Source organism: Chelonoidis abingdonii, chromosome 5, assembly GCF_003597395.2.
Source record: "Chelonoidis abingdonii isolate Lonesome George chromosome 5, CheloAbing_2.0, whole genome shotgun sequence".
NCBI classification, from domain to species: domain Eukaryota; kingdom Metazoa; phylum Chordata; order Testudines; family Testudinidae; genus Chelonoidis; species Chelonoidis abingdonii.
In genome coordinates this window covers 123,020,339-123,032,378 of record NC_133773.1, presented here as the reverse complement: position 1 = coordinate 123,032,378, position 12,040 = coordinate 123,020,339, and the positions used below count along the sequence as shown (strand labels likewise).

At 39.9% G+C, this 12,040-nt stretch overlaps 1 protein-coding gene across 7 annotated transcripts in view; it reads left to right on the top strand.

The window, feature by feature from the left end:
* Positions 1–12,040, top strand: part of ABLIM2 (actin binding LIM protein family member 2) — a 239,178-nt gene that overhangs the window by 170,822 nt on the left and 56,316 nt on the right. For 4 of the 7 annotated variants that reach the window (XM_032767236.2, XM_032767231.2, XM_032767232.2 and 1 more), the window contains 4 exons: positions 2,612–2,732; positions 5,083–5,181; positions 10,992–11,093; positions 11,729–11,782. In XM_032767236.2, coding sequence (XP_032623127.1) covers positions 2,612–2,732; positions 5,083–5,181; positions 10,992–11,093; positions 11,729–11,782 — 376 coding nt within the window. The remainder of the gene's footprint in view (positions 1–2,611; positions 2,733–5,082; positions 5,182–10,991; positions 11,094–11,728; positions 11,783–12,040) is intronic. The other 3 variants (XM_032767235.2, XM_032767233.2, XM_032767238.2) reach the window with 3 other exon arrangements.

Sequence of the window (12,040 nt, the reverse complement as noted above, 5' to 3'; positions counted from 1 at the left end):
CACAAGGACATCACACCCAAGAAATACCACTTTCAGGAGCAGTACTTTCTAGCTTATGTAGATGGAAAAGTAAATGTGGCAGGCCTGACTCATTACTGCACTACACCAGTTTTATGTCCTCATAACTGAACTGAGTGGATTATGCTGTTGTAAAATTTGTGTAACAAATTGCAGGTTTGGGCCCAATAATTAATTGATAGTTTCCCTTAAATATAAAAAATTGAAAACTGTCACTAGAACTGTTGGTTCAGAGACAAAAGTAGAGTTATCAATTAGAAATGTAATTTATTTGATATTTTTCTTTTAAAAGAAATATATCACTCATTACTGTATTCCACGAATTTAGCTTGCTGTTTCCTACAGACAAAAGCATGCAGAAACATGCATGAGATAGTCAAAGTGGAAATATCAGTATTTCAGAAATATTATAACTTCACTTACTACCCTCTGTTACCCTGCATAATAGTAAACTCCAAAGGTTACATTGGTACTGTTCTTAGAGCTGCTGTGATTCATAAAGTCACATGAATTCTTTAAGGATGTTCACATATGCCCACAGTTTGCCCTCACTCTGCAGAGTATATTTTCTGTGCTAAGGATGGTACTTGTTACTTACAAAGTATATTCATCCTGCCTTGAAATGAGCGGCGCTACAGGACTTTGCTCAAGATTAATAAACTGCACTGTCCTGTCCACTTTTTATTTAGCTCATTAAGTGACAGTGTTTTGGTCTATAAAGAACTGTATTTATTAAGGTTCTTCTTCATAAAGAATGCCTTCCAAAGACATTATGCTGTTTTGCCTGGAATACATTATGCAGAAGTAAGAATGTAGATGATATGTAGCTAGTCAGGAAAGGACATGCAGAAGTATTTCAACATGAGCATGGGATTTAAGTAAGCATGGCGTAGTTGGTGGCAATCAAAAGAGAAGGCTAGGAAATGCCTACGTTGTGCTACCTGTTTAGGCAGGTATACATTATTCTCCCTTTTTTTGGACAATCTTGAATTCTTATATAGGCATTTTAAAAAAATTGCAGATAGTCCTTCTCTTAAGGGCTTGTTTTTATCTTCAAATACACGGTCGTCCATTGCCATGTACCATCATAAAAATAATTTGCTCTGCACGACTATGTTTTTGATGGCACAGTGGACTCCTAAATCTCCATGTCATCCTCTTTCAGGGCCAAATCTTCAAATGCTTATTCAGACCCTGATCGTTCTTTACTTTCCCATCCCATAGATACACCTGGAGGGAATCCATTGTGCAAAGACCACCTTTCATCAGTGTGGAAGGGAGCAAAGGTGTCCCTCTGCCCCTGCAACCTCTCTTTTGAACCCTACAAAGGGTATCCTGTGAGTCTGAGGTCAGGGGGAGACAGAATAGGTAATACATTGGCTAGGGGGAAAGGAATTGATGGCTGAACTGGGGCCAACGATGCATGTTGTCCCCTTTCTGGACCCTGGAATAATAATAAGACTTTGGACACCTCAGGGGACAGCTGTGGCCAGGAGTCATCCTGGCTGTGTGGGTATGATGGAGCTACACTGCCATAAACTTAGGACAGGGTGCTGGGGCAGGGTGGAAGCAGAGGAGCACTCTCTCCCTCTCCAACCCCCACGATGGAATACTAGGGGAATAATTCTGCAAGGGTATCTCTCAGGTCCCCCTTCCACAGGTTTTTCTGCTGGAGAGATTGATCTGAGACTGTTTTCTTTTTAATTCAACCTTAACCAGGCACATTCTGATTTTCCTAACTATGGACTGAGAAAACTGAATCCCAAAGTGATACTAGTTATCCAAAAGTGATTTCTACATAATGGGGGCTTTTGCTTCCTAAGAAAACAATACTTTTTCAGTCACCAACTTGCTACAAAATGAATTAAAATCTTGGCAGTGATTGTGGGAGAAGTGGCCTAAGTCTGAAAAAGGGAAAAACCCTGTGAGGTATATTTGCAAGAATTAAAGTATTTAGGATATAGGTTTAAATGGAAAGTGGTAATGCTAGAACATTAAATCTAATGATGCATATTCATACATAAATTGATCACCTGAGTGTTAGAATGTGTTTTGCTTATAGTACAGAATGTGTTACACAGCAGGCACAGTAGATCTGCGTAGCATAGTTAAACAGACGAGGCCCGAATCTATACTGTCTGGCACTTTGTCTGACTATTTACACATGTACAAAATGAATGTAAAAGCTGTCATCTTGCATTCATTTTGCTCGTATTTAAACAAATAAATACCAGGGGCAAACAAATTAGGAATTCTGCACATAGTGCTAAAACAGAACATTGCTGCTATTGTACATTCTTTTCAAACTGTATTTTCATGTTAGATTCATTTCTTACATACTGCCTCCCATGTTTATATGACTATTCTCTGACATTATGTCTGGCAATTCTGGAACTGCTCTACTCTTAATAGATTTGAGATGTGTATGGCTGTATTCTGCCCTCATTTCATTATGATTGCATAGAGCATGAAGACAGAATTGGATCTTTTGCATATAGGGCAGAAAAACAACAATGGATATGGATAACTTCTGAATATCTTGTAATTCAGTCTGTCTTTCCTATTGACTTAGATTTCCTCCCTTTCCTCTCAGGGCGACCAAGATGATAGATCTTTCAAACAGTATAGAACCTCAAGTCCTAGTTCTACTGGATCTCTGGGTTATGGTCGCTACACTCCAACATCCCATTCTCCTCAACATTACAGCAGACCAGGTAATTGACAAGCAGGCTCATTTAATCTCTCTTTCCCCTCCTTCCCCTTTGGCCTGTTTAGTAAGTGTAGAAGATACCAACGGAAAGGTTTATAGTGTGGAAAGCAATTCCAGCCTCCCTTTTCAAATGTATTACAACATGCTGGTTAATGTGAATGTAGCTGCCCAGGGGAACAAACAAACAAGTACTTTTGATTATGCACATGCAGTGATTTTTTTTTCATAAAACTTAATAGACATTAGGAAATTATGTGTTAAATTGGTGGTAGCTGAAAACAGAAAATATAATGGATTAAAGTCTTAATCCTGCCCCTAGCCTTTCTGTTCATGGAAATCTAAACAGCAAAGCCACAATTGTTCCACCACGCAGTGCGGGGACTGAACATGCATCCAAGAGACTTTGAACTGCAGAGTAATGTTTCACGGTGGCTCTCTTTGCTGCTTTGTGGGGGCTAAGGACCAAACTGGAGGACCAGTCTAATCTGCTGGTCAAAACTCTCCTATAGTAGGGGCTGCAGCAGCCCCTGTTACAGCCAGGGGTCATAGTAACAGCAGTGATACACCTCTGGGCCCCTTCTGATTTATGTCAGGATACTCTGTATTTATAGTTGGCTTTTGCAGGATTTAGCCCTTAAAAAATAGGCCATAAAGTGCCCAATAAAGAGTTACATAATTTCCCGGGTCACTCTATGAGCCTAACAGAAATATTGGTGAATGAATGGGGCTTAAAGAGTGTTTTACTTCAAGATCAGAAACTCATTGTGAAAATCAGGGGATTCTTCATCAATAAGCTTTCATTCAAATGGAAATCTTAATACAAATGAAAATTGTATGGGTTACAGAAATCATTGACAGAAAATTGTGTCTCATAGTTCATACAGTCTTTAATGGGGGTGGAAAAAAAGTAAAGTATCGCAGATCTACTGTGGAGAGTGACTTGGTCTCTGCTGAGACTCTAGCAGCTCCATCAGGATTCTGCTTGGTTTCACATTATGGGAATAGGTTGGGGAGGGGAAGGAAAATATAAACAATTCCCAGCCCAAAGTGGGGTATAAACCTGTACAACTTTGGGGGGGGGCTGCAATAATTTTTTCCCTGTGTTTGTTGTTTTGACACTATTAGCCCTCAGAGCAAGGTGTTGCAACAAAAAAGGGCTTCAGTGGGACTCCTCAGATGCTTAAAGTTAGGCATGTGCTTAAGTATTTTCCTGCATTGTGGGCTTGATCCTGTATAGTTTAAGCTAACAGTAAAGTAGCAACTTCAGTGGGAGCTGGATCTTGCCCTAATGAAGTTCCAAGCAAAGAAAGAGATGTTGGATCTCCCCATTTCATTCCACTGTGACCCTTTATGAACATGTCATCCCTGTTGCAGCTTTTGAAAACACTGATTTTCCTCAGTGTGCTTTATAGTAAGGTTATGGTCTTCTGGAATATTTTCTGATTTTCCACCTATTAAATTCATAGGTTCCAAGGCCAGACAGGATCATTCTGATCATCAGGGCCAGATTTCCAATTACGCACAGTAGACACGTGCCTAGGGGTGCGTAAAAGTTAAAAGTGGGTTAAAAGTTAATATGTACAGCTGTCCTACAGGAAGCCAGGCTCCTGGCGTGGGTTGGTAGCCGCCCTGCGTGTGGGGCTGGGGCAGAGTGAGCATCCAAGTCAGCCTGTCTGGGGGGGCTTCCAGCCCCTTCCCAGTCTCAGCCATCCCACTGCCTCTGCCCCATGCCATGGAGGAGAGGAAAGGCTGTGGCTGGCGCCCCATTCAGTTGCACAGGGAGAGCTGCCACGCTGGGCTGCAGGAGGGACAGAAGACACTCAGGGACTCTCTGTGGGGAAAGGAACAGTCCCCTTCTTGCGCCTAGCCTGGAGCAGGTTGGCGGCGCCCCGGCTCGGGCTGGGAGCGCCATGCGTGGCGGAGGGTCTCATGCTTTCCCGAGGAGGCTGTGTTTATATATTTTTTTTCATTTAATTTTTTACAGAAAACACAAAAGTCAACTGTAGGCAGGGGGGCACTGAAGATGCTGTGCCTAGTGGTGCGTAAGGTGTAAATCTGGCCCTGCTGGTTATCTAGTCTGACCTCCTGTGTAACCCAGGACATAGTTATCAGCATTTTGTGTGTTTTTCTCTTTCCATTCATGGAAAGTCTCTGTCCCTTACCAAAATGCATACTATGACCTGCGTTGTTTTAGAAACAAGAAGACAGACTGGAGCTAAAATATACTTTCCAAGTTTGTATGTCATCAAGAGAAAACTGCTCCTGTGAGAAGGGTGTCGTTGCTAGGAATATTTTGTGGCTTTCAGTAAGTGAACAAAACAGTTTATTTTCACTTACTCTTTGTTGCCCCATAGCTGGTACTCAGACTCTTGGTACCAGTAGCTGCATCTCCCTGCCCCAACACCCAAGCCCTACATCTACATTCAGACATCATTACATCCCTTTCTTCAAAGGTAAGGCCCAGGAATGCCAACTGTGCTGTGATAACCTCTCCAAGTGTGTTTTGACTTTCTTTGTGCAAGCATGGCTTCCAACAGGATAGTCTGTCTTAACTTTGTGTGAGTGCTTTCTTCACATACCATGTAAGTCTCTGGGATCTGCTGTGTTTTTTGCAGTGAATGTTCAATGTTTTTTCCAAAGGGGAAAAAAATCTGAAGATGGGGGGCAGGAGGGAATAGTTGTAAATTTTGTTTATTTTCGTTTACAAAAATATTTAACCTTGTTTCCATGTTTTAATGAAGCTAACTGGATATTGGAATAAGGGACATTAACACCCTAGAGGATCAAATACATCTTTCTTCCAATGTATTTAGAGAGCTAGTCCATTTTTAACACTGTTAACATCTGTTGGGCCAGATCCACAGCTGATTAAATCAGCATAGCTCCATTGATCAGCTGTGGATATGGCCCATTTACTTTAAAGCATAGAAACTTTATTGTTATTTATTTGGATAAATTGATGCTCGTTCCTGTCAAAATATATCACAAAGGGCACATTAATTGTTAATGTTCTGCATGCTGAAGACAGGCCACTGTGGTGGGGGAATCTCTGGAACCTTTGAGGCAGGGTGTACTTTTGCTTGGCATGTTGTTTAAACATTAGAAAGGAAGGTGGGATGTTGAATGATCCCAACAACATCCTTCCACTAGGATTAATGTGGGGAGGAAGGGGAAGCAAACAGGCACGAATCACAAGCATTTTCAGTTACTTTTGTATCCTCTATCTTTGTGTCCTATTTGAGTTGATGAAGCAAAGCTTTGTCATCAGAGCAGTTATAAGAAAGGAGGTGACTCCCTGCAGGTGCATTGTACATTGCTGTAAATAAGAGCAGAATTAGGCCTATACCCTGCAAATGTGAGCCTCAAAAGAGAATTCTGGAAGAAAAAGAATAAATTTAAACAAAGTGATGCCATTTTTAACAGACAGTCTACCTACAAAGATTCTGTCCCCCCACTTCTAGGAGGGCTGAAGCACACTCTTGTATCACATGAGTCTCTGCTTGGATACAGTTTTATGTGTACTGTAAAGCTGGACAGTTTTATCAGAGTTGATGCATTTAGCTAGAAAACCTGTCTGTGTAGGCACTGCATGATTACACAGTGTGGAATGTTCTCATTTGAAAGTCAATTGACAGTTGCTTAGCAGCACTTCTATTTGATCACACTTAAACCAGTATATTTTCATGGCTACCTGTCGTTGCCATGTGCAGCAGCAATTATTTATTGCTATCGTTTGGAAAACAATCCATCAAGTGGCAGCCTGTTGTTACAAAATAACAATTACTAAAACAACCAAAATAATAATATTTTGCACTTCTGTAGCACCTGTTATCAAAGAGCTTAGAGCCCTTTGCAAACATTTATTAACTAAAACTCACAACTCTCCTATGAGGTGTAGGTAAGTATTTTTATACAATTTACATATGGGTTAAATATATATTACATAGTTTCCCCTTGTTGTACATTGAATTAGTGTCACAGCAAATAATAAAAAAGGAGATCTGAGATCCTCAAGTGCCTTAGTACTAGGATGCCCTCCTTCTTTATCTTGATAAATGTTTGACTTTACCTTCTCTGTTTTTAAAAATGTAGGAAAAGCTATGGAGAGATGATAGTGAGAAGAGCAAAAGTCACAGGAATATAGATAAACTATTGTCAAGTGCCATGGGCTCAAAATAAGATTTTTTTTTTTTTTTTTTTGCCATTTCAGTTCAAATAATTAGAGCTGTGCTTGGCTTAGCAAGAGAAACCTCACCACACCAGTATGCCTTTCTCTTAACTACAGTGGGCTTTATCATAGGCCCTCACTGACAATTCATCGGGTTGGCCCTTTTTTTGGCCATAAGAACGTTGTCACTGAGTGTCTGCTCTCTCTCTTTACCACCCACAGTTTATCTTGGCAGGTGTAATACGTTTGACTCTCCACTGTCACATTTACTTGCACACAAAAGTCCTCAAATCATCTGGTTATGTCTAGGTTGGGTGTTTTTTGTTTGTTTGTTTTTAATCATAAAAGTGAATTCTCTGACTTCTGTGGCAGCCTTGGTAAGAATGCAGCTTTACTTATCCCACAGTTAGTGCCCATCACAATTCAGAAATGTAAGGATTTTCAAAAGCGCTCAGGATTGGTCTGACTATGCTCTCGTTGATGCAATGGAGTCAGTGAGAGTTAGGCCAATGCTGAGAGCTTTGGAAAATCCCACCTTTACAATGCAGTGGAGTGTGCCTTTCTTAATTTAAGAACCACATTTTCCAGGACATGTCCTTTTTATTCCACGTTAGTACTCACTGGCTTTGAAAGCTTGGAAAGAATCATTGCTGTTCTCAAGACTTCAAATAAAAACCAAGTCCATCGGCTTAACATATGGACATGTAAAATGACCCGATTTCAGAAATAATTTCTGGAATTGCCATTTTGAGGCCAGTGGTGACTGTGCGTGTTGAAGAGTTCCAGGGCAGGAAGGATTTTCAGGCACACTACCCTTACAATAGTCTTTTAGATGCTTCGTGAATCTGCAAAATTCTTTCCAGACCCCCCGTCTTCCAAGACAAAAATAAAGTTCTGCTGTATCAATGGCTAGATTGGAAATGTAAGGGATTGACAATAAGCAGCATGCTGCTGAGAATGAGGAGGTACAAAAAGACATGATATTCTTCCTGACCAACCATGGAATAGCATGAGAAGGGCTGATGTTTTGAGGTCTGGTCATTACACTGCAAACATACAAGGTTAAAAGGACAGCCTGTCTCGTTAAGAGCCAAGAGACATGAGTATGTTTCTGTGGTTGTACTTAAGTTCAAAGTAAACCTTTCAGGATTCTTTCCAAATAAAATAAAATGAAATCCAGGAAAGAGTTCATGATTCTATTTTTTCACCCTGCTAATGGCAGAGAACCAAACCAAAACTTTATAAAACTGCTCTCTCCAGTAGTTGTATATTCTATGGGATCAGACATGGAGTCTTTACTCAGTTTTTACCCAGGGAAATCTCAGGCAAGGGACAGTTATAGAGGATCTTAGGGAGTGTTGTAAGCTGGATAATGGGACCTTTTACTTTGGCCTTCAGTTTGATTTATTGCCAAATATTCATAATTTGGCACGTAAAATGCAAAATCCAGCTACATGCTTTCAGAATCAGTGGCAAATTTTTGATATAACTTTAATAATTTAAATGGTGGCTCAGTTTGTATGATATAATGGACCCCAAGAATAGCTTGCCTCTTCCTTTTCTTTTAATAGAAATCTAGGCCCTGATCTTACAAACTACTCCACAGAGGTGGATCCCACACAGAGCAGTTGGCAGAATTGCAGCCTTCAGTTCCATGTGTTTGCATTCCCTGCTTCTGTCCTCTCTCCCCAAGTTCTCTCCTCCTGTTCCGTTCTTCCTTCTGGTCCCTTGAACATAACAGGAAGATAACGCCTGCTCCAGAGGATTTCTGTCTGTATTTATATGATTCCCAGCATAACGGGGCCCCAGTCCTGTCTGATGAGGCTTTTATCCATGTGGACTATTTTAAGTGCCCAAAGTATGTGATGTGTTAAGGGCCATGCCTTCCAATACCCCAATTATAAGTGTTTAGTGATACAGGAATTTTGAGCATGCCGAGGGCAGGCATCTTTTGAAAACACCATAACTTTAAAATGCCCTTTCTGATTTTTTTAGCAACCTCTCCAGGCAAACTCTACCCTGGGATGTGACATTTCGGGGGGATGGTAATAACTGGAATGCAATGGAGTGCATAAACCTTAATCAGGAAGCGGTTATTTCCCATGCCATGCTCCCTGTTATTTAGAATGAGGCTGGGATTTCTCCCATGCACCCGTTGCAAGGGGGTAAAGAAGTATAAGACACTCCCTTGCAATCTGCATTGTGTGGTACAGTGTAAAGGGTAGAGATGTTTGTACAGGGCTGCTACTCCCCATCCACTACATAGGTGAGTTAATACAGAGAGTGAGGCAAGTGCAGCAGCTGAGCTGGCATAGAGGAGGAAGTAATCTGTGCCCAGTAAATGGCTGGCACACCGGGCTTTCTCCCTGGAGCAAGATGCGATTCTGTCAGTCACAGTTCAGCTTCTGGTTTTGCTCCTAGGGCAGCAGATTGACATGTTGCTCCTTACTCAGGGCTTGCAGTAACTTCACAATCAAGCCCTCAGTTCTTGGTAGTACTTGGAGAATATCAACTAATGTTATTCCAATTTCAGTCTCTGGACTATGTAGAATACTTTTTCAAAAGCTGTTACCAATTTATCAAGTCATTGCTAAACGATGGCAGTGACTCCTAATTATTTTGTAGTTTTAACGATCTTCATTTAATTCTGCACTGTACAAGGAAGTAACAGTCCCACAATAAAATGGATTAATTAGCAGGAATATTCATGAGATGCACAGCACTCTCCTCTGTTCCCATAGGGCCTTCTCCTGCTCCTATTAAGGTCAATAGCAATACTCACATCAACGGCAGGGCCCATGGCTAAAATGATGGACTACATGACGTTCTCTGAGACTGTATTTAATGTCTCTCCAGTACTCCTCAACAGAGGCTGCTCGGCTTTGTGAATTGTTAGCAATCCCCTGCCTCCTCCCCAGTTTACCAGATTTTTCACCTTTGCTATGGGCTTTCTACTAACCCAAAGCTACCCATTAACCCCTCTCTCCCACATGGAAGTGATCAATGATACATCTAAAGCTGTATTCTGGGCTGCTGGCCTTTCTTCAAAAGATCTGCTATACCTTCATCATTAATTTCCATTAATTCTGCGCTCCAAATGGTTACTGCAAATTGTCAGTAGTTCTATGCTTTGTAAAAATATCATGTTTAGCTACCAGTTGCTTAACAATGCTACACATGAACTGGATTTTACAAGTCCCAAAAAAGTAGAGCTTTACTTTTTTGTTTGCCAAGCAGCATTATAATGCCATAGAGTGTGCTCTGAGGAATAATTGACAGGAAATGAATGGAATATTTGAAGAGTATTTAACAAAATAAGTGTATAAATGGGTACAGATCAATAGAATATTCTGTATCTTTAAATTCTGCCAAGTTGGCTATGGCATTATAGATCCATGACTTGATAATCCAACCCTGTCTGCATATGAATAAAATCCCGTGGAGGGTTATCGGGGTGGGAAGTTAGAATAAACATAGTACAAGATCTCAACAACAGTCTATTTTGTAATTTATATATCCAATAAGACATGACTCAGCCATAGCTGCTGATTTTTGGTGCAGTCCTGCTTTGAACTAATTTAACATTACTGAATGATTTCACTGGTGGTTTTAGGGCAGGCTATAATTTAATGCTATAACCTTAAACTTTGCTAAAATTCCCTAATATATGTACTCAGTTAAGGCTATGAAGGAGCCATTTGGAAAAAAAAAGGACCTACAGATTCCTGGAGATTCTTTTATTTTATTTTTTTAACAGCATCACATTTTGAAAAGAGAATTTTAGATTTCAAAGCAGAACTACAAGGCTGATGATATCTGATGTTATTCATCAAGTATGTGTTATTGCTGATATAGCAAACTCCAGTTCCTAGGTCAGTTTAGTGTTTGAACCATTGTATGGTATTGCCTTTGCTAAAAGAGTCACATCAGAAACCAGACATAGTGCCAGTAAGCAAGTTGAGGTTTTACACAGAACTATTTATTTAAAAATGTTGGATTAACAAGTCATTTTGAGTATGCTTTTTATGCTTGAAATACTCTACTTTGCTTTCCATTTTTTTCTTTTATCTGCTTTCTTTGCTCTTCCCTTTGGAGGCAGTGAAAGTGGTCGGAGCACTCCAAGCTTATCCATGTATTCAGACAGCAAATCTTCGCCTTCTGCCTATCAGCAGGCTCCTAGACATTTCCATGTTCCAGGTAGGCATTCACTGCTTAGCTTTTAATCTTCAGTTGTGGCATGTGTTTGTTTTCTCCTCAATTGTCAATTAATTTTGCATTGCTTTGTGAACTGTAGAACAACAATTACAAAAAAACCTTATTTCTTCTGAAGAGTGAAAATATGTTAGCTGTTAAACATAATCTCAGAAGGCAATGAGTTACATTCTTCATATTTTTCTGTGTATAAACAAGTTTGCACTAGGAGAAGCCCAAAGAGACAACTTTATTTTATGTTAAACCTAGAAGATGTTGTTATCTTTAAATGTTACTGCTGGTTGCACAGGTCTGTTGAATTTACAGATATGATGTTAGGCTGATTTTTTTTAAGTACTCATCTACTAAATGGACTGATGGGTAAGGAGCCATATTAATATATCCCTTTTTGGATTGATGAAAAATTTTGGGCAACTATGCAGCCCAGAATGTTTTAAGTGTGTACTAATGATGAGAAATGTTGCATTGTATTGTAATAGCAGTTACTACACATTAAAATGAATGAATGGTGTCTGCTCAAGTGATTTTTTTCTTTTATTTTTTTTAGAATAAACAGAAGAAGCACGGTCTAAACTGTTTGCTTACTCTTTTGTCTTTCCTTTTTCTTTCCTCTTTCTCAGACACTGGAGTAAAAGATAACATCTATAGGAAACCCCCTATCTACAGACAGCATGGTACAGTCTGCTTTTCTCTGCTGCAGTATTTTCTACGCATGCCCTTGTTAAGGAAGTGCATATTTACCACTGAACTAGCTGTGCTATCGTATTCTGATTTAATTATGCCAGAATCCCTATTATCTAAAAACAAAAAGGAAAAGAATTAAATAACACAGAAAATTGATAATTCTCTGCATAACATGAAGTCTGAAGACTCAGTTAGTGGCTGGAATAGTGATGTTGTGCTGTGCATTATTAATTTAAAGCTAATACTGA